Source organism: Ammospiza nelsoni, chromosome 6 (genome assembly GCF_027579445.1).
Source record: "Ammospiza nelsoni isolate bAmmNel1 chromosome 6, bAmmNel1.pri, whole genome shotgun sequence".
NCBI classification, from domain to species: Eukaryota; Metazoa; Chordata; class Aves; order Passeriformes; family Passerellidae; genus Ammospiza; species Ammospiza nelsoni.
In genome coordinates this window covers 57810487-57837329 of record NC_080638.1, presented here as the reverse complement: position 1 = coordinate 57837329, position 26843 = coordinate 57810487, and the positions used below count along the sequence as shown (strand labels likewise).

At 40.2% G+C, this 26843-nt stretch overlaps 1 protein-coding gene across 1 annotated transcript in view; it reads left to right on the top strand.

The window, feature by feature from the left end:
- The window catches only part of SYNE2 (spectrin repeat containing nuclear envelope protein 2), a 168602-nt gene that overhangs the window by 68007 nt on the left and 73752 nt on the right, over window positions 1-26843 (top strand). Inside the window, exons 50-67 of the mRNA XM_059475436.1 lie at window positions 994-3097; window positions 3771-4093; window positions 4791-4935; window positions 5364-5579; window positions 5929-6194; window positions 6909-7065; window positions 8935-9090; window positions 11757-11897; window positions 12228-12410; window positions 12982-13119; window positions 14547-14732; window positions 15744-15866; window positions 17103-17285; window positions 20937-21062; window positions 23368-23562; window positions 24102-24176; window positions 25137-25253; window positions 26025-26132. Coding sequence (XP_059331419.1) covers window positions 994-3097; window positions 3771-4093; window positions 4791-4935; window positions 5364-5579; window positions 5929-6194; window positions 6909-7065; window positions 8935-9090; window positions 11757-11897; window positions 12228-12410; window positions 12982-13119; window positions 14547-14732; window positions 15744-15866; window positions 17103-17285; window positions 20937-21062; window positions 23368-23562; window positions 24102-24176; window positions 25137-25253; window positions 26025-26132 — 4942 coding nt within the window. The remainder of the gene's footprint in view (window positions 1-993; window positions 3098-3770; window positions 4094-4790; window positions 4936-5363; window positions 5580-5928; window positions 6195-6908; window positions 7066-8934; window positions 9091-11756; window positions 11898-12227; window positions 12411-12981; window positions 13120-14546; window positions 14733-15743; window positions 15867-17102; window positions 17286-20936; window positions 21063-23367; window positions 23563-24101; window positions 24177-25136; window positions 25254-26024; window positions 26133-26843) is intronic.

The following is a 26843-nucleotide window of genomic DNA, read 5'->3' as shown; positions in this document are numbered from 1 at the left end:
ACAAGAGTATGGGGTTATATCCACTTCAAGAGAACTCTTAGAGGTTTGTAAGTTTGTGAACAGACTTAAGCAGAAGAATTTCTGGTGGCTCTCTGCTATCCTTAAACAACATCTACTCTCTTTATTCTTTAGGCAAAACAAAGTAGTTGCCGGGCTAAAAACCTATAAAAATCCATCTTAAAATATATATTTTTTTAATGTGGCAGATGTGAAATACTCATTTTTCTTTAGAGACTTCTTAATTCTAGGTGTTTTCTGAACAAAATATCTCTTTATTCTGAAAACTAACCTTACTTGATAGGAAAAATTCCATGGCAGTAAGTAAAGTCTACATTGTCAATTCAGAGGTAACCAATGCACAACAAATATTTACTGTGTTTTGTGAATTAGTCTTCAAAATACAGAACTAGTTTGTCATGGTAATGTACCAAAATATTTTGAAAACATTTAAAGCTTATGAAATTGTTAATTTACAGCAAAGAGATTTAAAAAACATAAAAAATCCATCTGCTAAATGTATTTCAGGTGGGCATTTTAAGATACTTGTGTAAATAGAAGATAAATAGATTCATTTGGAAGAGTTTACCTTGCCTGAATAGAAATTTCTCAGGTTTTTTATAACCAAGTTTTATCTTCATTGTCAACCAGAAATTATTATAAAATGCTAATTCACTTAGAGACGATGTTACACTCTTGCTGATTTTTAAAATGAGGGCTACTTTCTAGATTAGTAGACACTGCAATTTTAGAGAATATACAGTAGAACATATCTTTTTTGCACAGATATCTATGAATAGTGAGTGCTCTACAGATGAGCAAGAAATAATGATACTGCAAGGGTGGTTAGGGAACTCCTAAGAGAACATTGAGAGATATGTGTGATTACGTGAATAAAGTTAGTGAATTTTGCTCTAAACAGTGAAATTTGTTTTTTAAAAAGTCTCTGTATAAGGAGAATTCATTATTTTTAAACACCACTCATGTTTTTGCCAGGGGTCCTATGAACAACACAGTTCTTCTGGAGAAAATTAAGGCATGCATAGAGTCCTTACGGAAGGAAAGAGATGTCTTAAACCAGCTGCAAAGCCAGCAAGAAGTTTTATCTCAGCATTTGACATGTATGGATAAAGTGTTGACAGAGAGCCAAATGAGGCAGCTGGAGCACTGGTGGCAGCACATGGAACAAGCAGTGCAAAAGAAACATGATCAGGTTGTGGCAGAAATTGATGAATTTAACCTGCTTATGAACAAAGCACGGGATATCCAGAGGCTGATACAGGAACAGTATTTGCAAGCAGAGTTACATTCCTCAACTGCAGGAAAAGCCAAAGACCCTCTCATTTGGACCACAGAGCTACAGGACATTAAACATGGTCTTTGTCTATTAAAAAGGAGGATTGAGCTGCAGATGAAAAGAATTTGGAGTGATCAAGAGAAGGTGGCTTTGGAGAACTCTATACAGGATTTGCAGAGCAAACTGGAAGCATTATCAGCACAGCAAACTTCTCAAGAGGATATCCAGACCACTGGTCCTGCTCTCATGAAACATGAAATGATGAAGAGGCTGAAAGAAAATATTTCCTGGGTCAAAGACTCACTGTCCCACCTAGATCAGAAAGCAGCACTTTTCCCCAGTGATGTCAAATCACAGATCAGAAATTGTCAGCTTATGAACACAGACATCCTGAGCAGAGAGCCTGTGATTCTATCCCTGGATTATGGGCTCCAGCACATCCTTCCCAGCTTGGAGCCAGAGGAGGGCTCTGATATGACCTTCCTTTTACAAACATTGAAGAATTCATACAAGGCTCTTGTTTTAAAGTCTGCTCAAAGATTGCAGCACTTGGAGCTCCAGCTGGAGGAGAGACAAAGGCTCACTGCAGAAATAGACAAAGTTCACTCTCAGCTTTGCAAAGCCGAGCTGATGGCCAGGCCTGACCCAAACCAAAACAGCAGCTGCTCAGAGCTGGTGAACCAACAAGGCATTCTGAAGGAGATGCTGAAGGACATACAGGAAATAGAAGAGCTTATCTCATCCCACTGTAAGGAGAGTCAGGTCACAGCTGGGCAGCTGAGCCTGTCTGAACAACTCTTCTTGATTGATCAGTTAAGGAGTCTGAAGAACAGAGCAAGGAAGACACAGAGGCAAATTCAAAGTAAACTTCATGAAGTAGAACAAAAGACAGCTGTCTCCAGAGAGTTTGCTGAAGGAATTGCTTCATTGGAGCAGGATCTTGATGACCTGCAGGATGGTGAAATGAACCTGAAAGATGGTGAATTAGTAGGTGCCAAGCAGGGACTGAAGGACAAATGCAAAGCACTGAAAGAAAAAGTGTTGGCTTTTCAGTCAGGTTTGTCACAAGTAATGAAGTACAAGGAAATATTTGAATGTGTAGGCCTGAAATGGGACTCACTGCAGCTGGATGAATTGCAAACTAAATTTTCTAAAATTAAAAACAAAATTAAAGAGAAAATAATACACTTGGAAAATATTGTTAGGGAATGGGATAAGATTCAGGGATTGCTAGATGAGATCCAGACTGTGACATCCACTGTAAGAAAAGAAGCTAATATCCTAAATGATAGCTCCAGCTCTTCTCCTGCTGAGAATGTCATATCTGCACAGATTCTATTGCAGGCAGTTCAACAAATCTTGTACTTAACCCAGGAGGCAGCAAATCAAATAAACAAAAATGAGGTGTTTGATTCATCATTCAAAGAATCTAAGAGGAAAGAAATAAAGAGCCTGGAGAAAAATGTTGAAGAATTAAAGCAGTTTCTTCAAAACTTGGTCTCTGGGCTACAGAGTGCAAACAAGGAAGGTAGCCAGGATGAAGCAGAAAATATATTCCACATCATAAGGCATATTCAATTAGAACTTCAGCAGCCACTTGTGATAGACATAAATACAATGCAGGATGAAAAGCTGCGATGGGAAGCAATTCAGAATATGATGGAAGGGAAGTTTTCTGCTCTTAAATGTATAATGGAAAAAGAGAGGGAAAAACAAGAAGAGAAATCTCCTCCTGCTGCTACAGAATTAGAGACACTGCAAGGCTGTGAAGCACAGCTGAAGGCAGACATTGCTGCCCGTGTTGTAAGTATATTCAATGAAAGTGAAGCATTGACATATGCCTTTCCCCAAGAATTAGATTAGGTGTCTGTGACTGTGGCATTTTTATTTTCATGACTCACATCCTCATTTATTCTAACACCTGAATTGCCCTGTGATCATCTCCACGTTGGTGGATAGGATGGGAATCATGACAGAAACTAAGGATACAAAGAAAGTTGTGTTCACTTTGATTATAATCAATCAGTGGGGATTAGCACAAGAAAAGAATGGTAAAGAGGAGGAAGGAAAAGGCTGTGTTGAAATATTCAGCTGAAGAGAGACTGGGTGCAGTCATCTTGAGAGGTAACGTTTTCAATAGTGAGAATGATAAAAAATCCAAGCACCTTGTTTCTACTGTAAAGAGAACCTTTAGCAGCTGGGAGTGACTAAGAGGATTAAAGCACAGGTCCAGCCAATGTGAACATAATTCCTGGAATGGTGTACATAATTCCTGTTCTGAGGGCAATAAACACATGGGTTACAGCACTGCTCTGTGACTGCACAAGTAACAAATGTGTTTGCCACATGTCCTGCCTCACCTCCTCAGGCAGTTGGTCTCAAAGATAGCCAAGTGTAAAATTTTAAGACCGTGTGGTGATCCAGAGGAGCACAGCAGCATTATTTTATTGCTCCTTTCTCTTTTCAATGCTTTCAGAATGCTCTGGAGGAGGTATGCAGGGCTGGTGAGCTTTACACCAAGGCTCTTCAGAGGGCTGCCAGGTTCCTGGAGGACTGTGAAGCTCCAGCCCAGGATGCTGCAGCAGAGCTCTGTGGCTCAGGGGAGATCTGTCAGACTCCACACTGGAAAGAGGAAGAGTTCAGCTCTGCAAAGGCTGACTTAGAAAACCTGCACTCCAAGCTGAAAAACCTAGTGAAGCCAGAAGACCAAGCATGTCTGGAAAATGCTGTAGGAGAGCTGGTGGAAAGGAGTTTGGCATTAAGGAAGAAGGCTCAAAGAAAGGAAGCTGATGAGCAGAGGTGGGTCTCTGAGATCTCCATAGATCTTGTTCCTTATTGTGAGAAACTTGACCAAAAATAAATCCAGGGCTGTTTCTGCTCTGATAGAAATTCAGGTAGTCAGAAATTCCAGCAGCAGAAAGGGTAAGCCTTCCTTGTTGTTCTCAGGTGTGGTTATTAAGGAAGGAAAATTGCCAGACAAAAGCCAATTGCTACTAATTTACAGTGCAGTCACTTCTTGTGTATTCCAAAATGTGGGGCTTGAGTGGGAGTCTTAGAGTGCCAAAATCAGAAGAAAGCACATTTCTAGTCTGTAGTGCAGTGCTGGTGGAAGTCAGAATAGTTTTCTGAGGGTCCCTAATTCATGTCTTCCATAGGCTGTTCTGATAGCTTGGGAAGGTAAAACCCAAACAAGGCAATGGCTGTGGTTTCCTTCCTTCAGGTACAGAAGAAATCTGGAGGGCCCTCAGATACATCCAGAGAGAAAGTTTGGGAGAGAGAGTAAAGGATTTTTAAACTGCTTGATCATGTTCCAGTTATCAGTACCTCAGATATCAAACCTGAAGTGTTTACCAAATGCTAACTGACTATAACTTGGAAACAGTCAGGACTAGAAGTTCAAAAGGCTTTTTTAAAACTTTTATTCTGTTGGGCCTTATGGTTGGAGAGAGGAACAACAACAACAAATTTTAATTAATCCATTCATTGTTTCATGCAGGTATTTTGAAAAACACAAAAGCTACACAGAAACCAAAGATAAAGTGTGTGATAATCTTAAGAAACTGGAAAAGATGCTTAGACAGTGTTTGTCTAAGATTCCAGTGTCTTATAAAGAAGCTTTGGAGCATTTGGAAGACAGCAAGGTAAGAAAGGCTCTGAAGAAGTTGAAAAGCTCATGCAAAACTAATACAGCTATGCATACCATGTGACATCATAGTAGGGAGAAGTGGAATTCTTTATCCTATATTTATGTATGTGTAAAACCATAGAATATATTAATGTATTAATATATTTATAATCTTGTTAAAAGACCAGTAGGAATATATTTATAATCTTGTATAATAGATCATGTGAAATGAGTCTGTCTTACTGCTCTAGAAATGAGACATTTTATTTACTCCATCTTTCTCCACAGTCTTAGCCAACAGAACTCCCTCATTATGACCATATTTTACCAGCTCAGTGCAGTGATTGCCATTTTCCTAGAGGATCCTGGACATGTTACTGAATACTTCATTAGTACTCCTGACTGCAGCATTTTATTTATTCATGTGTTTGTTTTTCCTGTAAGGTTTTAGTGTCCAGCATTGACTCTGCTGAAGAGGATCTGGTGAAGCTGAGGCAGATCTCTGGAGAGATGATGAGGTTGTGCAGAGGAAGTGACAGAGCCCTGGGCAGGATTGTTACAGTGCTGTGGGAAAACTGGCTGGGTTTGCTTGAGGCAGCCAAAGGGCTGGAAATTGCCTGTGAAGAACTAAAGCAGGAATGGAAATTCATCAATGAAGAGGTGAGTTGTTCAACATCTGTTAGTTTGGGGGGGAGTTGAGATGTGACTGTGAGAACAGTGGTCTGTAAAGGGCTGAGATCAGGGCAGAACATGATTTCCCACCCTTTCTTGAACCCAAAGTCAGAAAAGGTGGGGATATTTATTCAGTCCTCTGAACCCAGAGCAGCTCTGCACAGGGTTATGTGCTTTGTTAAAGCAAACTCAGAGATTTTGTCACTTTTCAAAGGTTCAAGTTCTGACTGTGTAATTCCCAGGAGTTAGTCACCCGTGTGAGTAAATGAACAATGTAACTTCAGGTGGTGGAACAAAAAAGCACTTTATCTCATGCTCTGCCATGGTGTTCACTTAGCTGGAACGAGAAGCAATCATTCTGGATAAGCTCCAGGAAGAACAGCCAGAAAGCCTTAAAGAGAAGGAGAAGGCCACCAGAGAGGAGCTGGTGGAGTTACTCGATTTTGTGAACTCATTTGAAGAAAACATCAACCAGCAGCAGCTCCTCTTGCTCTTGCTTCTGCACCGGATAAGAAACATCCTGAATGCCCCTGAGGATGCTGAGGGGGAGGCTGCCCTCCCTGCCCTGGCTGAGATAAAGGCAATGCAGGAGCGCTGTAAGAAGTAAGTGGTGTGAAATTTCTGTCGAAGGTATGAGATAAGCACAGGATTTTACTGGATAGCAAAGAATATCTGAAAGTTGTAATGCAGTTAAAGTGACAATAAATGCTCTCCTGGGTCAGACCAATGCTCCATCTCACCCTTCTGCTGTCTCCAGTATTGGGGGATGTTATTTAGGGAGAAGACCTGAGCCTGGCCATATCCTTTGTGGGCTGCAATTTGTTTTCAAATGCAGTAGGAATCAAGGAACAATAGTCAGTTTTATACATTCCATGTGCTTATGAATTTTAAGATTTTCTGCTCTTAGGAAAATCAGACCTTGTGCTTTTTGCAACAATGCAGCTTTCATCTGAGTGCCACTGTCTAAAATTCTCCACAAATGTTTTTTACAAATCTGATTATTGTATTCACCCTTCTCTGGGTTTGCTTTTGGGAACAACATTTGCTCTGTCAGCATCTTCAGATTGAGAACCTGACCTCTGCTATTTAAATATGCCTGCTCTCTGGTTTGATCTATCAAATAGAACTGTCTGAGGACTCACTTAAAAGAAACTGAAATAAAGTGGCATAAAACTCATAGATTTAACAGCAGAAAAACCCCCTAAATTACAGACAAATGTGGTTCTGGATATATACCTACATAATATCTGTATTAAGCATGCTCTTTGCTCCTACTTAGAGTTTAAACCATGTATTCTTTCTGGTCATCTTGCACAGGTTGTACAAAAAAGCTCAAGACCATAAAGATTCTGTGAAAGCTGAGATTCAAGAGAGGAACAAGGTCATTGAAGAAATAAGTGCTGTGACAAATGCATTACAGAATGCTGCATCTGTGTTGCTGCAGGATGCTGATGGAAAGGCAGAACAGCTGGAGGTTGGTGACAGCTCTAAACCCATGAGCCAGCATTGCTGTGGTGGGACCTTGGATTTGTCAAAATTGACTGTTTTTCTATTTAAAAATATTTATAATTAGAATTTAGATTTGTGTCTGCCTTTTTACTGAATTAATTGTGTCCAGAAGAAAATTTTCCTACTGCAGGTGCTTTATGCCTGTTCTTTTCCCTCACATCCAAGCTTTGCTACTCTGAGCACCTAAAACTCACCCAAAAGTGAGTTAAGACCTTGTCCCTGTTTCTGACAGCAATGGAACAAGCAAATGCTAGCAGCAGTCCCATCAAATTATCTCTTTTTAGCAGTGTCACAGTAGGCCTGTTCCTTTTGAGAAGGCTGAGCTGAAAGGATTGAAGAATTCATTAATTTTACATAGTCCAGACAGCAGTGAGCCAAAATCTGCAGGGCAATTTCCTCCCTTACTTCCAAAGAAAATCTTGTTCCTATGAAATTTATAGCAATAGTCAGGACTCCACTGCATCTGTTGAGTGGAAATATCTATTTCATTTTGAGATGACAAACCTGATTTAGCTTGGCAAAAGTTTTAAATTCACCCACACAGATGAAAAGGGAGAAGTGTAATTGTCTCGTCCCTTAGGAAAAAAATTGGGACAGTTTTGATAGGTATCTGCTTTCCAGCTAAATAATCTGTGAAATGTGAACGTGCAGTAATACACAGAAACCAGTTTGCAGGGGACATGCTTTGTTTTGGAGACAAGAGTTGTAACTGATTCTTTCCAGTTCAGGTCAGGGAATCTGTGAACTCCCATAAATATTGGCACAATCTTAATTGGGCCATTTGACAGCAGCAGCCTTCTCCCTGAGAGAATGGGGCACACAGCTGTTTCATGGCTTTGAGGGTTTGGGTTTTTTTTAATATCAGACCCAGTTGTTATGGGATGACAGGAAATAAATCAATCTCAGTGACTTCCATATTTCTTCTGTCTGTTGCATTTGTGTGAAGGAAAAGATTCCCAAGGGAAGACTATGAATTAGTGGATTGCTATTACTCCTGATTGAAAAAGCAAAGGCAGTTCATTTTAGTGTCTTTCATTGCCTGGTAGGAAGTTTGGATAATTTTCCCCAATAACCTGAGTTAACATTTGAGTTTCTCGAACAGCTGAGCTCAAGAGAAAGGAACCATAAAGCCAGCAAACAGAACATTCCAACTTGAAACTCTAGAAAACCTTCCAAACAAATGAATTTCTTCATTCTTCCTGCAGGAGGACTTAGCTTGGATTTTATTTCTAGGCCACAGGCTGTAGACAGTTGTTCAAGTTTCTTTTATCTCATAAAACCTACATTCTTTGTGCAGAACTGGAAACTACTGTTTTGAGAGGAGCCTGCTGTGCTGCTCTGCGTAATTGCCTGAAAGGAGACACTTCAGCCTGAAACCTGTTGCTTTTTGTGGCCTTTGTGTTGTTTATAATAATGAAGGCATGGATGTTGCCTATTAGACTCTTTCAAAGGGAAAAATGCACTTTTGGAAAAAAGGAGAGCACAAAGGTTAACATTTAATCATAGGAGCTCTTGAGATGGTCCCTCTGCTGTGGCTGTCAATGAACATCAGTGCGTCACTTCCCCAGCATGGAGCAGTATCAGGTTTAATTAATTCTTACAGATTGAAAAGCATCATTTGATTAAATGAGTCACTATTGCTTAGAGTTTATCTGCTTGCAGAGCTAATCAAATCAGGTTTGATATCACAAACCAAATTTTTCCAAACCATAATAATGGTAGGAAATATAAAACACATCACATGTGTGTGTATATACACATATATATGTACATATACACACATGCACTCAGTAAAAACTGGGTGAAACTGCTGAAGTTACTCTTAATTTTGTAGGAGCTTCAGAATGTGATTGGCAGAGAGAGAGAAGCTCTGGAGGATATCATGGAGAAACTTCGGATCAAGTACTCTGAAATGTACACAATAGTCCCTGCAGAGATCGAAACGCAGCTGGAGGACTGCAAGAAAGTGTTGCACGACCTAGAAGAGAAGGTAACTGTTGATGTGGTTGTCAGATTCATCTATTTGCAATGTACAAATCATTCCTCATGCTTAGGTCTCTTTTTAGGGTAATCTTATGGTAAGCAATGTCAATATAAATTTTTATTTTTTTATTAAAAATTAATGTGGCAGAATCTTTTGCAACAATTTTTAATCTTATATGGATGCTGTCTTCTTTCCAATCTGACTCTTAAACTGGGAACTAGCAATCAAAGTTGACTGCAAAGTTTGCATAGCTTAAATGAGAAAATATTTTCAGAACTAGGGTAAAAATGGATTTTGAAACAGGATTTTTTAAAATGTAATTTGCACATATGGTAGGGTATCATGACATGGTTCTTTTTGCCACCTCTGAGAACATGGTTGCCCTCCTTTAAAATCAGGGAATTTAAATAACTGAATCCCATTGCATCAATTTTTTGCAATATATTCTATCTACAAGGAATATAAGCAGTTAGCTGAAAGCAAAATTAAGCAAAATTGGAGTAATACTCTCAGTTTGGGGTCACATTTTTAGCCTGATACAATTACCATCATTATTACTTACTCATTTGTGTTATTTTAAAAATGGAAAAAAAAAACCCCTTTCAGTTCTCATATTTCAGAAATAATAATGTTCAATCCTAATTTTTAAGGTTAAATCTCAGTTAATTTGATACAATTTGGAAGTTTAATAAAACACTTTTGAAATCCAGTTCCTTTTTAATGTCTATCAAATTACTCATTTTATCTTATGTAATATATTAAGCAGCATATTGACTAAAGCTTATGAGTTCTAATTTGGTTAACTTAATGGTTTCTGTTTCAAAATGAGGCTAGTCTTTCAGAACCAGCAGCTGGGAGGAAAGAAGAGAAGGAAAGCAAAACAGTATTTATTCTTTGAGGTTTTTTTTGTTGTTTACTGTTTCATTTACCAAGATATAAAAGGTTATCCCAAAGCACACATTACCTGTTGGAGTGAAAGAACTGGTTCTGGAAGCTAGATAATGTTTGCTTTTCATATTTAGGTATTGGAAAACATTATAAAGGGCTAAACTGCCTTGAAATTTTTCAAAATTAATTTAGGAAAAAAAAAAACCTTGATGGAAGTGGAGGTCAGTTCAGTAACATATTAAGAGATACCAGTGTGTGTTAAATTGAGTTGTCATATTTTAATGTCATTCTGCTTTCTTCTAAATCTGCAAACCAAAAAATGAAAAATAATTGTCCATTTGATGCCATAAATAATAAATTTTATCCCAGTAAGAAGTATTGAAATTAAAACCCTGCTTTACTGATAAACAGAGCCTTGACAGGTGCAGTGTTTTTATCCTGAAGAAATAGATGAAGTCAGAGCTTGATCTGTTTACTCATTTTCAGCTGTGTCACATCATTCATACATGATTCACTTTTATTTTGGAAACTGGCACCACAATTACAGACAATTTTCCATTTTTGGTATATTCCAGGATAGTGATGATGGTCAAGGATTCAGTGATTACAGCCTGAATTCCTTTTTCCAAAAAGTCTTAAGCACTAAGTGCAGACTGACTTCATAGATTTTGTGGTATAAGCAGGAATATTTAAGAGGAGCCCTCTAGTTCTTTCTGTATATATTTATTTTGATTAATTAAATTTTATGAATACAACATTGTACTGTGGGTACTTTTTAGAGAGGTTGGTTGGAATCTATAAATGATGTTAATAAAATTAAGAAATGAGTAGATAATATATTAACTAAAAATGGTCTTAATTCCTCATCCCACAACAAGGATAAAGTATTTCAGTACTAGGAGCTTCAAACTAAAATAACTATTAAATTAAAAATCTTTGGCATCAAGGCAGCATGAAACTGTTCAGTGTGCATTTCCCCATAAATCCTAAGGCTGCAGCACACAAAGATTTTACCACAATTTAATGATTTCCTGGTGCTTGGCTGACCCTGGCAGCTAGCAGGGTTTAGTGAGAAAAGATGTCACTTTTGGGCAAGATGAAGGACTTTTCTCACTCCCTGCACTTCATCTAGTCCCTGGTAACCTGGTAGCTTCTGCTGTGCTGCTCTGTCCTGTGCTCAGGCAATTACTCAACTTCAGCTTTGAGAGTTTTTCTCTTTCCACAGAAAATCAGGCCCTCCAGTGCACCAATTTTTCGTTTCTGTGGAGTCCTGCAGAGTGAAATTAAGTTCCTCAGACCTTTCTATTTTGGTGATAAATTTCCAAGTTTATATAGAGAAATTGGCTGTGCATTGGTGCACTTGGATATTCCCTTATTTGTTACATGGAAGTCACAGCTGCCAGCTGAGACATAAAGGTGCCATTCTGGCTTTCTTACAGCATAAATCCAAATGTGACCCTTCCCACCATGGAGCATGAGCAGCCTCTGTCAGAGATGGGAGCAAAGCACCCAGGGAGCTGCAGTGCTTCAGTGCTTTTTCCTCAGGGGTTTCTTTTCTGAGCCAGGCATTTCTTAATGAGAATTAGTGAACAAATTAGTGAACAACGTGTAGATGTTGAACCTGCCCATGTTAATGCTTCTCCCTGCAAGTGTAGCTCCATTCCAGTGTTTTTACCTGACTTGTCAAGAGAAACAAAAAGAAATGGAATGTTTTTGGTAAGGTGGTGCACAGAAACAAGCAGATCTTTGTAATCTCCCCCGTTGTTTTCTCTTTGCTCTGTCAGGTTAGCTCTGAAATCTTGCAGAACTCTCCTCAGTATGTGCTGAAAAGAAAAGCAGAAACTATTAACAATGGCCTTCAAGCTATTGAAAAGATGTTACAACAGAAGAGTGAAAACATTACAAAAGCCAAAGAATTTCAGAAGGTAATCTTGCCAAAAAATAATCTGTGGGTGTTAAAAGATTTTTGCTTGTTTTTACAGAGCCTAATTTAGCATAAAGTGGTCTTCCATTCTTTTTATGTCTGTAAAAGGAGAAGTACAAGCAAGCATTTAACTGGTGAATATTTATCAATTCTTTCTCACAGGAAAATCCATGCTTTTTTCAACTGTGAATCACACCAGTAGATGCAAAGTGTTCTCTTCTCATCATGTCAGTTCTGAAACCTTTGCAATTCATGTCCCACACGCAGAACAAATAATGCTGCTGTTATCTTTGAGCCTGACCTATTTCATTTCCCTTCTCTCCACGTGCAGCAAATCTGGGATATGCTGGACCTGTGGCATTACAAGCTCAATGAGCTGGATGCAGAAGTGCAGGACATAGTGGAGCAGAATGCCTGCCATGCACAGGAGCTGATGGACATCCTGGTGGCCCCCCTGCAGCAGTACCAGCAGGTGTCCCAGCGTGCTGAGCGCAGAACTGCCATTCTCAACAAGGTACCTGCAGGTGGAACAGCTTTTGAAAATCCAATCCTATCAAAAAACAGGCTGAGGGCTTTGCATGGAACATCATCAGGGGCTGTCAAATGAGTAGAGTCACCAGCCTGCTGTGGCAAGGCTGATTCTAGCTGGGGTTTCTGGAGTGGCTGCCCCAAAGGAATGACTTAAGACATGGTTGAGGGATTTGTATGGGGAATTCTTGTCCCCCTGGGTGGGTGTTGAGGTGGTTTTCTCACTCTGCTAATGGGCTGTCTATTAAGGTGCCATTGCCATATAAATTGTGACAATGCTCCCATAAAATGTAAACATGCAATCACCAAAATTACTTTGGTGAGAAGGAATAGCCCAAAATCATGAAATTGTTTCAGAAACTACTTTGATAAGAGGGGATAGCCTGAAATCATGAAACTAACTGTTTCAGAAAAATGTTTTTTATTTCACCATGCTAATTTAACTGACCATGATGCAAACACATCCTATTTTCTTTTAGTCTTGTTCATACATGCATTTATCTTATACAATGAAGCAATTGACGTGTGACTGGCTGTAACATTCTGTCATTTCCTAGGCCACCAACAAGATGGAGGAATATGAGGAGCACTTGAAGAATGTGAAAGATTGGATAGAAAGCACCAACAGTTTGCTAAGAGCTGATGCTCAGCACGACTCTGCAAAAAGCTTACACAAGCATACTGATAAGCTCCAGGTAAGAGCTGATGCAGAGAAATGCTCCTTTTAGCACTTGTTGCTTTGTACAGATGCAGTTTTCCATTCTTAATTGTTACTGACATAAGTAATTTACCATTTTCAGTAAATCCTTTCAGTGAAAAATAATTATAGTTGAAACTCATGAAATACAGGGTTTTTTTTTGTGCTGGACACACCCATTTTGTACAAATGCTGAACTGTTGTACAATTTCCAGAAATGTGTGATTGTCTTCTGTAACCCTGCTGAGTGGCTAGGATCACTGCCTGCATCTATAGGATTCTTTCTATACTGTGTGTGAGCCAAAAAGGCAAAGTGCTGGTTTATTGATGTCTGTGTGTTAGATGGAAACTTTGAATTGAGTTGTGGTTTGGAAGGCTGTGCTCACTGTTTCTTGAAGGTTCTGATTGGTAATTTTAAAAATTAGATCCTTGTAATATTACAGGGAAGATCAGGGCCAGTGCCAAAAAAGAAATTCTTGGAATTTTGTACTAATTTGAGTTTTCTGTGCATCTACTCCTTGGCTTAGACCAAGTGAGAAAGCTGCTGTTCTAAACACAGATTTTTGTAGTAAGACTAGTAAGAATTGTTGACAGGAAGTAGCTGCCCATTCTGGGCTGATATGGTACAAAAGCATGTAGCCACAATGGGGGAGAATGTGATTTCCAACAGCCATGAACGTTTTTTGTGGCAAAAGCTTATTGTCTCCTGTGCTTGTGAAATGGAATGTTTTGTTTGTCCTGTGTGACCGTGTTCACAGGGGTCTTAGGATGAGGGAAGAGATGAGGATCTGACTCCATGTTTCAGAAGGCTTGATTTATTATTTTACGATATATATTATATTAAAATTATACTAAAAGAATGGAAGAAAAGGTTTCATCTCAGAAGGCTAGCTAAGCTAAGAATAGAAAAGAAAGAATAAAAAAGGCTGTCCCTGATTCTCTGTCCAAGCCTGCTGCCGTGATTGGCCACTAATTATAAACATCCAATTTGGGCCAATCAAAAATCCACCTGTTGCATTCCACAGCAGCAGACAATCATTGTTTATATTTTGTCCCTGAGGTCTCTCAGCTTCTCAGGAGGAAAAAAATCCCCAGGAAAGGATTTTCATGAAAAGATGTCGGCGACAGTCCTGGACTGTGAAACCAGTGGGTTTGGAAATGCACCCTGGGCTTGCATTAGAGTGGAAATTGCATTCAGTCCTTTCCTTCACACACCACCCAGATAAATGGATAATTTCTTGCAGCCCTCACAGCTCTTCATGACGGTGTTCACTGCAGTTCATCCAGTTCATTGCAGGGAAAGAGACTTCACAGCATGCTCAACTGGCCTGATACTTCCTACAGCATTTTATTCCTTCTAATCCTTACCTCTACAACCACTGTTCAGCAGTGATGTATCAAACTTAACTCCTGTTTTGTCTCCAGATGGCTTTGGAAGACTCAGAGCAAAAGCAAAATCTTCTGCATGGTATCTGCATGGAGCTGGAGGAGCTGTCAGCAGTCTTTGAAACTGACAGTGTAATGCAACAGCTGAATGAAATAGATGTTCAAGTAGCAGCTTTACAGCATGAGATTGCAGAGGTTCTTCCACAAGTCCTGCATGTGGCTGATGTAAGTCTGGGTGACCCATAAATGCCTTTTATCAGAGCTTCATCATATGTTAGGAAATGCAGATTATATCACCTGCTTGGGAAACAGGGTGTAGTGCTGGTTGTTGTAGGTGTGCCAAGCAAGGAAATTAATTTTTTGTAAACAAACCATCAGAAGGCATTTGGTAACTAATTAAGCTGTAAAGTTCAGGATTAGCACGGGAGGTAGGAGGAAAGGCTGGGATGGGAGCCTGGGATGGTTCAGCCCAGAGAAACTTGGGGGTGAGAGGTTGATATTGCTGCTGTTTGCTGCTACATGATGGGAGATGACAGACAGGATTGGGCCAGGCTCTTCTTGGGGTGTTCAGTAACAGATCTCAAGTGTAACAAAGGAAATTACATCTACATAGTAGGAAGGATTTTAACTTTATTTTTCTGTGTGGTGAAGTTGGTCAAACACTAGATCAGGGACTCCAAGCAGGGGTAACATTCCCACCTCAAGAGATACCAAATCTCAACAGGATCAGACCCCAAGTGCCCTGGTTTGATGGGTGGCAGAGACCTTTCAAGGTCCCTTCCAGCCTAACCTACTCTGTGACTGTCTCTGTGAGAATTCACAAACTCTGTGAGCTCTGTGGGTTCCTTTTCCATCTGACATAAGTCTCTTCCTACTGGAAGCTGCACCAGTGTAATTATAGCACTTTGCTATTCTGATAATTATCACCACTGGAAAAATGTCTTCTCACTACTGGTAATTCCTAATGTGAATTTTTAAGGATATTTCAGTTCTATATTTTGGGTTTAAAACCAGACCAGATGATCTTGATGATCTTGAATACTTAATTCCTTTAGAAGTTATGACTAAAAGTAATTTATAACAACTAGCCTTTTGGTTGATAGCATCCATTAACAGCCTGCATATGCTGCACTCATTTTTCAGTATTTCTTTATAAATTTAAATGAAAGACAGAAATGCAAGTTGGCTTTTGTGTTTGGGCTAGCTGCAAATATTCCCTTTGTTCCCAAAATCTAGGAGCTGGATGCCATTGAATCTCATGTGAAAGTGTTTGAGAAGGATGTTGCAGAAATGAAGACAATCCTGTCATCAGAAGATCTGTTAGAATTTTCTCCTAAAGACCAACTTAAACATGGACAGGTCTGTGAAAACTCCTATCTAGGCTTTTTTTCCTGATCAATGTAAAGCCTGAAGTGAGACTGTTGAGAGACCTTTTCAAGAAGTACAGTCAAGGTTTGAACACAAAACACTTGAAATTAAAGCACTATTGAGAATATGTGCACAGAGAACTCGAGTGTGTAACTGAAGCACATGTCAGGCATGGCTGCCACATTTGAGGATCTCCATTTTTTTGGGAAGTTTATGGCCTGATTTTCAAGAGACACTTTCTGCACACTGCTCCAATTGGCACCAAATGGAAATCTGAAGTTAGAAAATTAGGCTTTGTTTTTCCAAAAATGGAGGCAAATTTAGCAGAAGATTATTTTTAATTCACACCAGTCCACAGTGTTATCTGCTTAAATACAAAAAGCATGGGTTCAGTTTCAGGTGAGGAATAAAAATGTCATCATACCTCTCATCATAATTCTCATAGCAAAGCTGTGCAGCTTGGTTACCCAGGGAACAATTTTGTAATAACTACATTACATGGAAAAACTAAAGTAATATTTCTTCTGGAAAATGATGTTCACCTACTTCCTTACTGTAAAGCAAAGCCTGGATAGTACAAAAAATTCCTGATACAGTCTGCTTACGAATGAGAGAATAAGCATCTCTATTTCCACTGGGGCATTTTAAAATAAAATCTACCTGAGAAGGAGTTTAACAAAAGTGTTAGTAATTAAAAGTTCTGTAGATGGTTTGTATTTATATATTTTTTTCTTCTGGAGTTCCCTGCTGACTGGTTGGCTGGACAAAAGACAAAAACCAGAATTTGCCTAGAGAGACATCAATAATGGCACCACTTTAACTGTCTTCACTGCCAGTGATGTTCTGCTTTGAAATGAGCTGCTTAGTAAATAGCAACTGATCTGAATGTGAGCCTTTTCTGTCACTGTGCAAACTTTGTATATACAGAAAAAACAGAATTGTAAATATGACATATATCTTTGTCTTGCTTGAGACAGCCTCAGTGTGGATTTTCATTTATTTGTTCCAAGAACAAGAATCACAGAATATTCTGAGTTGTGAGGGACTCACAAGGATCATAGAGTCCAGCTCTTAAATTAATGACCCATATAGGGATTAAATTTTCTTCCTTTTTAAATGGGAAACTCACTAAAGAGAGCTTTTGTTCATCATTAGTGTAGTATAAATTTATGGTGTTGATTTTTCTAACTCAATATCACATCCATCGTCTCTGTTCTATCCTGACAGGTTATACTTGAGCATGTTGGTCCAATGCAGAAAACCATTGTTCATATACAGTCCTATGAAGATGCTCTTCAGCTGCCAGGGCTGAAAATGCAACCTTTCTCAGTCTTCCAAAGAGCAAGACAACTCTTGAGAGAACTGAAGAAATTAGAAAAAATTACTAAGGAACAGAATGAGCTACTGGAGGTAATTGATTTTTTTTTCCCCTATGGTCACCTGTAACTCCTTTTTTTAAAGTAATTTTGATCTTTAAACACTACTGCTTTTGCAGCCGTACAGTTACACCTACTGTGTCTTCTGTTTAATGGTTTGGGGATTTTTTTTGTTCTTTTTTCTTAATGAATTTGATCCTGTAACAAAGCACACTGAATAGTCTTGACATACATTTCAGATTTCCAATTCAGTCACAGCTGACAACATACTGTAGAAGGAAGGAAGGCTCAGGTGTTGCACTGGTGATTGAAGTCCAGTGTTACATACAGGCACTCACCAACTCCTGAAACTCACCTTGACCATGGAAATTCTGGTTGACAGCCATTAGACAGCAATTGCTAACATCAGAAAGTCTTCTACTAATCCAAATCAGTGAGCCAGGAAGTTTGCCATTCCCTACAGCTTTGTTGTGGTTAATTCACTGTTTTGGGGCAGGCCAGCTTGTGTTGGGGTCCTGGAGCTGCTGCTGGCCAGGCCAGGTTTGGACACAGAAGGGAAACAGCAGCAGGAGGAGGCAATGCTGGCAGGTCAGGGAGGGGTAACTCAGGGCCAGGGTGAGTGATGGAACAGCCCCAGACCTGGGGGAGGCTCTGTGCAGCACTTCCCTGAGCAGTGAGGTTGTGCCAGCTCAGGGAAGTTGTAATTCAGGAGCTGGGCATGCTCCAGTGCCCAGGCTGGAGGAAGTCTGGGGTTCTGTAATGCAAGTTCCCACGGCAGGAAGGAATTGAAGTTCTCGTGTGACCCACCCATTTCTTGGCAGGATGCTGACAGCACCTAGAGAAATGTTACATTATCTTTGCTGATTTGGTTTTCCTAAGCTATGAGGGTAAAGCAGAATGCTTTAAAACATCTAACTGGGCATTTCAGAGGCCAGGCAGAGAAGTGGCAGCTAAAACAGGGAATGTTCGTTTTTGATTTTCACTCTGAGAAATGGAGAGCAGAACACAAAGAGAAAAACTCAAACATGCCACATGACTAGTGCATGCTTGGAGTCAGAAAAAAGCAGTGACTATATTAGATCTGTATAACCCCTACATTCTCTTTTTTTTCTTCAGTCCATACAATTTCTTATGTCCAAAAAATGGATGTGGTAAAATGTGCCTTTTTCAGAGTTACCAGATCAAATAATGGAGAATTTTCAAAACACTTTAAAAGCATCAGAAACAGGGTGCTTTCCATTTATCAGTTGTTGTAATGACACTTGTAACTGGTTTTTGTGCAATATTAGGTCAAATTTTAGATTTTTCTCCTTTTTGTAAAGCCATGACCTTTTTTTGCTCAGCATTTGCCTTTATCTTGTAGACACCCAACAATCTGTAGCTGAGTGAAATTTCTTTGTGAGAAAACAGATTGGAAAAATTGCAATTCTTGGCAGCTAGTGTATCAAACTGTGCAAAAGAGATTTTCCAGTGCAGTTGAATGGGTTGAAAGCAGCAGCACTACAATACAAATGTAGCAGCAGCTGAGGTGTAACAAAGGATAAAGCCATTAAACCATGGCATTTTGAGTGCTGCATTAAAAAGGTGGTGAGAATCCTGCTAGAGAGGAAAGCAAATGGGAGCCAAGCCTCCTGTACAAATATATACTTTTTTTTTCCCCCCTGGGGATTAGTCTTTGGATGAGTTTTTGCTATGGATGAGGCAATGGAATATTGCACCCGTAACTTTTGTATAATTAAGTTGCATTGTTACACCTGAAACAGTAATTCAGAAACAAAGCCTGCCATAGAATCTGAAAATGCTCTGGGACAGGAGTTTAAGTGACTTAGTTATCTGTTGAATGTTGCCCTCTGTTTTTTTTATTATGGCCTGTTAAGTTCCACACCTAAATAACGTCATCAGGAAGAAGATTTGGAAGCCACATCTGCCTCTACTGGTTTTCAGTGCAAGAAAGTGGTATTATTTGCATATCTGATGATTTACTGGTGTCATTTTCAGTAAGCTCTTCCAAAACAAATACTCTGTGGGTAGGTGGGCCTTTTCCATGGGTAGGTCTTCTGGAATTAGCATGATATAAAAAGTAAAGAGCAACTGCTAACCAGGAAATAACTCAAAAGAAAGGCAGAACTTGTAAGAAGAAATCCAGTCTCATATATATGGCATAATTTGTTGTATTGGATAAAGTATAGAATCAGATTTTCTTTTCCCTGAGTAGAAGGCAGAAACTAATTAATTATCTTCAGGTAAGTGAATATATTCATACATTGGTCCATGACAGAAGACATTGGAGTCTGTATACAAAATATTCAGACTCTTTAGTTAGTCTAGGAAATTTGAGGTAGAACGCAATTTATTACTAAACAGTCCTATTCATATCAAATTAAAGCAGTGAGTAAGGGAATCTTCCTTTTAGGAGGTCTTCTTTTACTTTCTCATCAAAGCTGACCAGCAGACCTATTCCTTTTTCTTTCCTCTCTCATTCTTTGCCTGTGGCACTAAGATTATAGGCCACAAATATCTTCCCCTTCAAATTGGTTTTCTTTTAAGTGAGGAAAATAGTTTCTTCTTACTTTTAACACCTGTAAAATAATAATGATTATTTAGAACCTTATTAGCCTGCATTTTCTTGAGAGGGAGTGCTGCTATGAAGAAGTGACTGAAGAAATGGCACTTTTGCTGTTGATAGCAGGAGACTCTCTGCTCTGTGAACACTTTGCAGTGAGATCTTTGACCTGTTGGGTCACTCAGGTGCTGCTGGCAGCACAGGAGGATCAAGCCTGTTGACTTCATCGTTTCTTTATTGCCTTTTGCAGGAAGGAACAGCCCTTTGTTGTTATTTGTCAGCCTCTGGGTCCAGAAACACAGAGCCACCAAGTGCTCTGCATAGTCAGTGTTTTCACAAGATATTCTGACTTTAGATGTGACAGTTTCCTAATGACCTGAGACATCATGACAGGCTGTGGCTGACAAATATGAGTGTGTGGGGAGATTGCCCATTTCTGCATGGACAGCAGAGCCTGAGGGGCAATGAGATTTTGCTGTCATTGTCAAATGACTAAAAGTGAATTTGGCTGTTTATTACATGTAATGGGTTTTCCTGTAAGCCATGTAAACAGAAATTGTTCATATGTTGGGAATGCTTATCATTTTTATTGGAACTATTCAAATAGTCAGGCAGTGTGTTTGGGTTATCCTCTGAGCTGCAGTGTTTGCCTGGTGTACACCACAGTTCATTTTGAGCAGTTTCATTTTTGGTTTTGCAGAACTAGCTGGCACTAAAGACTTGAGCACCAATAAAAATTAGTTAGGCTTTCTACTTGATATGAAACCCTTTAATTTTTCTCTTTTTCACAACCTTTTCTAAGTTGTAATGGATGTGGTGAAATCTGCTCCATTTGCATTCCATAGCCAAATTCATAGTTCTGCTTTGGGGCTCCTAGACAGAATCCTGCACCATACTTCACCTTGTGGGTAGAGCAGCTTGTTTGTCTTTAGCAAGTGAATAATAAACTTAGTGAGGGATGGGGTTGTGCAAAGTTAGCAGAGCAAGTACAGATTGTAGTACACAGAACTGCAGGTACAAAGGAGGCTTCAGTACTCTTCAGTTCAACTGTGCTTCCTTACTGACTTGTTTGTTTATGTACTCCTTATTTCAAAATTATTTATGGAGATTGCTACTTCACAGGAAACTGTAAAGAAAACAGAAGAATGTGAGCAAGAAATTGAGAAGTTGAAACAACTCCTTAAGAACAATTTGGGTGAAATATCACATGAAGATCAACCAGAGGCTCAGAAGACTCCCTGTCCAGAGGTGGGTTTCATCCTTTTCATTCCTTATCCTGCCTAACACTAATCATGATGATGCAGAGCACTGAGAAATAGGGGTGTGCTTCCCTTCTCCGTGCAGGCAATTGAATGCCATAGTGTGACCATGCAATGAATTACAATTAATATTACTTTGCAAGTTGGGTATATCTTTCATAGTATACTCCTTACTGATTTTGGTGTGTCATTTGTGCCTGTATCAACTTGGAATAAGAATTGAGTGCTGTTTTGATGAAACAATATGCAGCACTGAGAGCTTAGCTGTGCTCAGCATCCTGCTAATTTTCCTGAGGTGGCAGCTTGGGATAATGCCTAAGGAGAGAACCAGGTCCCTTTCTATGTCTGGTCATGCAATGCCACTTTTGGGGTTTCTGGTTAGGGTTAGATTCATTAGACTCCTTTTTTTGTCCTCACTGCCCCACTGTGTTTTCATCACTGGGAAACATCTGTTGCTTTTCTCTCTACAGTCAGCTGTTTCTGTAATAGATGAATTGATGTTTTTAATGCAAAAATAAGATGTGTTTTAAGGATAGCACTGCAGAAGTCAGGAAATTACTAATTAAATGTAATAACTATTTATAAACTGCCTCTGAAATGCTCAGTTTTTTTCCAGTCAGTCACAGTAAAGTTAATACACTTAGATTGTACTTGCCTAATAACTATAATCACTCAGTAGGCTCCTAAGTACATAGCTGCTCTGCTGTCAGCTGGTTGGATGTTGGAGGCTTGCTGTAGTGCTCAGCATGATTCATTTCCTGATTCTTCCTTGTTTTTGTCTCTGAGTGTAGGATTTTATGGTTAATAGTTCTTGTTTTAGCAGAAAACTTGGCAGATACAGCATTGCATGAATAGAAGTGGGCAGTGGAATCGCCCATCTTCCTGGAGGATTTCAGGAAAAGAAGTGATTTTAAGAAAGAGTTGGTTTCTGAGGAGGTTATGGCTAATTAAGTTTGCAAAAAAGTAGCTGGCAAATCTGTGCTGGCAAGTCTCCTGCAGTGAAATAAATAGATATACTGTTCCTAGTGGACATTCATAAATCATGCCACATTTTCATGGATGTCTGTTACTTCATTTCAGTGATGTTTTCTTTCCTTTACCTTTGGATGATTTTATCTTGTGGTTTTGAGTGTACAAAAGGAAGAAAGCATTGTCAGAGCAGAGTTCCCATGCCCTTTGAAAATTTGCTGGAGCTCTTCCCTGCACCTTTCCTGTCATGCTGCCACCCCAGAGCTATTACCAGAAGCTGTAGAGGAGACAGGAGCAGCAGCCTCACTGCTTTCATCTGCCACAGATTATTACCTGCATCACATCCCTAATGACAGAGCCTGGTGTGGAGCCAGGGCTGTTCTCACTTCAAGCCTGGCATCAAAGCTTGCTGTGATCAACTAAGCCCAGTGTGCAAAGGGATATTTAGCCAGGTTTCACTCTTCTGAGCAAGTAACAATGCTTCAAAGAGCTTTAGCACTTTCAGTAATGGAGGGAGTAGGGCAATTCATTCCACGTCCTGCCTTACTCTGTTATTTGCTGGGATTTCTTGGGTCACCTGGAGGCTGGGTGGTGAGGAAAGCCCTGGAGAAAAGTCTAAGGGCAGAACACTGGCTGGAGGAGTAGTCATGGCCAGGAAGGAGACCAAGATTTAATTCCCCCTCTGTTAGTGCAGTTACTTGGATTATTGTTTAGTCTCTGCAGAATGTTAAATATTTTCTGTTAGCTTTGTTGGGGTCCATTTATTTCTCCCAGTATCACATTCAAAGACATGGCATAATTTTGGCCCTAGCCACATTCCCAGCACCGACCAAATGGTTTCTTTCCTTTGGGCCATCTTCAGCAAAGACTGAGCCCTGAGCTACCCTCATTTGCTGGCTTTGGCCTCCTCAGGGCTTTCCCAAGTGTTCAGGCTGCCAGGGAAGGTGCTTGGAAGTAACATCACTCTGTGACACACAGAGCAATGTAGCCCATCTGCATTCCCTTGGTCCTGGAGGAAGCTGCTGCTGCTCTCATGGATATGCAGGACCTAGTTAGAATTTGTTCCAGTCTGCCACATTTCCTTCCACACTGCCAACTTCTGCTTCACAAGTGGCAAGGGCTGTCCTGAGCTGGATCTGCTGCTGCTGGTTTGCATGCACCTGGACATCTCCTGCAGTGACAATGGGGAACTGTCCCAAAGCCCAGAAAAAGGAGAAGGGGGAAATGGCCCCAGTACCAGTAAGAGGCATCCCTGGTGTCATCTGTAATGTTGCTGTTTGGTTAAAAATGAAAAATGGATGCTTACAGATGTTGTTGCTCCTTAGGGAGAAATGGAAGCTGTAAAAGAAGAAATCATAAAGCTGTGCCAAAGAAAGGAAGATTTCCTTACCAGGATGAAGAATTCCATGTCTGAGCTTCACCAGTGCCTACAGCAAGAAGTGCCTGAAGCAGCAGATGAATCCCCAGCCTCTGCATTGGCCCAGAGTGACCTGATTGGGACTGAAGTTTCTCCTCAGCAGGTAAGTGATCACTCCCCTGAGGGCCAAGAGGGGAGGTAAATACCCCTTCCTGCTCCTGGGGGAGTGGCATGTGACAGAGGAGCACCCCTGCCCCTGTGAATCAATACTGTCTCTCCTCCCCTTTGTGTTCAGAAGGACTGAGAGTGAGGAGAAAATAGGAGAGGTGAGCCTCTGGTTATTTCTTAGCATTTCACTTCCAACATGATGTTTGCATCAATCATCAGCAAAGTGCTCCACGTGTAGATTTGTTGATGACCTGTTGTTCTGGGATTTTCAATAAATTATTTTCATGGGGCAAAATGAAATTTGTCCCTTTTGTAGCTGTGCTGTTGAAACCTAACAGCATCAAATCCCAATTTTCAGAGGTGCTTAGAACCTGCAGCTTTCAGTCACTTTAATGTAGGTTGCCAGATGTTCAGTGTTGCTCCAAAAGCAGATCTCAAGTGGTAAATTTGTTTTGGTGTACAGGCAGAAGTGAAGAGGCTTTTGCTCTTCTTGTCATGATTAATTGGGTTGTCTCTGTGTGTGTGTTTTTGTAGTTGAAAAAAAGAGGAGTGATATCTCTTCTGCCTTCCTTAGATGAAGAATCAGAAGACTGTTCTTTACACAGCAAGGTGAGTCCAGTGTTTTATATATATATATACACACAGCTGTGTATGTAAGATAGAAGATTTTGGTAAAGCAGAAATTATGAAAACTGTGAAAATCTGGAATATTTCAGAACAATTTAAATTATCTGTTATTACTCCAGTGCCAGTATTACACAGCACCTTGCTCTGTGAGGTGTGATCCTGCTTTTGGTGGGATTGCCTATTTGCTAATGCCCTCTTTGTGGAAGTGTTAAAGGCAAAATATGGCCTTAAATACCAATGTTTCCATGTGGAGGTGGATTTCAGAAAGAATTAGCCTCTGAAATACCAAAACATAAATAGCAGAATTTATTTGTATGTTTGAACATAAGAAAAAAAGGGTGAGATTAGACTAATGGGAATGAAGTTTGGATAGAAGAGATTTCTGGTACATTGGGAGGCACTGCCCTACTGGTTGCTCTGAATCTGAGGGGTCTAAATGCCCAGGTGAACTGCAGAGGGGCAAAGCTAATTGCTTTTGGGAAAAAAACCTCATGGCAAGACAAAGAAAAGAAGTCCAAACAGCCTGGGGAGCTTGTGCCTCACTATTGATCTAAGCAATCTTCAGTTTCAGGGTTTCTCACTCTGCCCCTTCACTGGTGCAATTTTCTTTACATGTAGGACATTTTTGGAGGCAGGACTGCAGAAAGACAGATAGTGTTTTGTTGGTTTGTTTGGGTTTTTTTTCTGATTTTTTTTTTTTAATATTGTAAAAAATGAGAATATTCTAGAGAACATTATCAGTGTCATCTAGCTGCCACTCATCTTGCAGCAGAGCTATAGAGCAAGAAGAGAGGTGGGATTTGGGAAACACAAATATGGATAGATAGACAAGGCAGAAATAGAGCAAAGTGTCATTAGAGGTTTGCAGTGCTTTACATTGCCTGGAGGAATATCTGAGGTTCCTGGTCAGAAGCTAAAGCTGAGCTGTTACTGCTTTCAAAGGGAAGTACAGCCACAGAGAAAGATGCAAGATTTTGGCCTTCAGAAGGAGATGAAAGGCCCAAGGAAGACAGTGCAACCTCCTGCTCCTCTGGTACCTTGTCAGATGGCATTGTTCAGGTAATGCACTTGGGTTTATCTCTGTGGAGGTGGGAACTCATCTTTGTAGAAAAGATCTACACAAGTCCTAAGTATTGCTGAAGCCTGCACTGCAAGAGAAGTTTGGAATGCAGGACAAGGTGGCCAAATTCATATCTTCCATCTCACACTAAAGCTTGCCATTTAGAATCTCTTTTTCTGTTGTACATACTGGTTGGACTCAGTGACCTTAAGCATTTTTTCCAATCTAAACAATTCAATGTTTGTAATTCCTTTGAGCTTCACAAAACCCCCAAGGGCAGAAATGCACATTTAGTAGCAGCAACTTGTTCCACTGATTCCTGAAAAGGCTCTAAAAATGTGGGGGATGACTTGTGGAAGAGGTTCACTTTGTACATAAGAAAATCAGTGTCTGGAACACCCAACCAGGTACAGTTTTGGTGCTGTTCTGCTCTTCATGGTGCCTCAGTAATGTTGTGACAGCTGCAATTGTTTGTTTCTGTACATCAATGCCTCGGGCATAACAAAACTGCTCTCTGTGAATATTCTTGGGCCAGGACCACAGTAGGTTGAGGGGTTGCTGCTCTTTCAGGCTTCTCTAGCACAACAAAGCAGTGGAACATAGAATCAGAAAGTCATTTAGGTTGGAAAAGACCTTTAAGATCAAGTCCAACCATAAATCAAACACTGCCAGGTCCACCACTAAACCATGTCCCAAAGTGCCACATCTCCACTACTGCACATCTGTATGGAAGATAAGAAATATTTCCACTATTGCCTCTTTCTCTCCAGGATGAGGATGTTTTAACTGAATCACACAGCAAACATGATGGAGAAACATCTCTGCAAACTTTGGAGGGCCCTGAAGGTCCTGGCACAGGCGATGGCAGTCTGGCTATGGTGAGTTTGCAGGCCTGACCAGGGTGACCTCCTGAGTGAGTTGTGTGCCTCCCTAGTGGGCAGAGGCCCTGGTCCAGTGTGGTTTTGCTGCTGGAGTTTGCTGCAGTATGATGTGATGGGATACCTGCAACCCTTTGTGGGCCTGTTCCTGTTGGCTCTGGGTGCTAAATTTTCAATTGCTCCTTAAAAATGTGCAATTTTCTAGGGAAAAAAAATGGAGCATTTTCAGCAAGGAAGCTACTGTCATTCATACAGGCATGAATGGGGAGTTTGAGTGATGTAACTAACATCAGCCATGGAATTTATAAATGGCAGCTACAGGAGGAATCGAGGAGCTTGACATGTGTTGCTGCTTTGTGGAAGACATGCAAAGGCTCAGAGAAGAGTGGGCAGCAGGTTAAATACAAAAGAGTGTCTGCAGACATTGGTGCTCCAGGATGGCCAGGAGCAGCAGTCTGGTGGCAGAGCAGCTTCAGCTTTTGGGATCACAGAGTCCTGGAGTTGTTAAGTTGGAAGAGACCTCCAGGATCACAGAGTCAACCATTAACCCAGCACCACCGTGCTCAGCACTAAACCATATCTCTAAGTCCCACATTTTTTGAACACTTACAGGAATGGAGATTCCACCACTTCCCTGGGCAGCCTGTTCCAATGCCTGACAAGCCTTCCAGTGAAGAAATTTTTTTTTCTGATATCCTGTGCCAGGGGGAT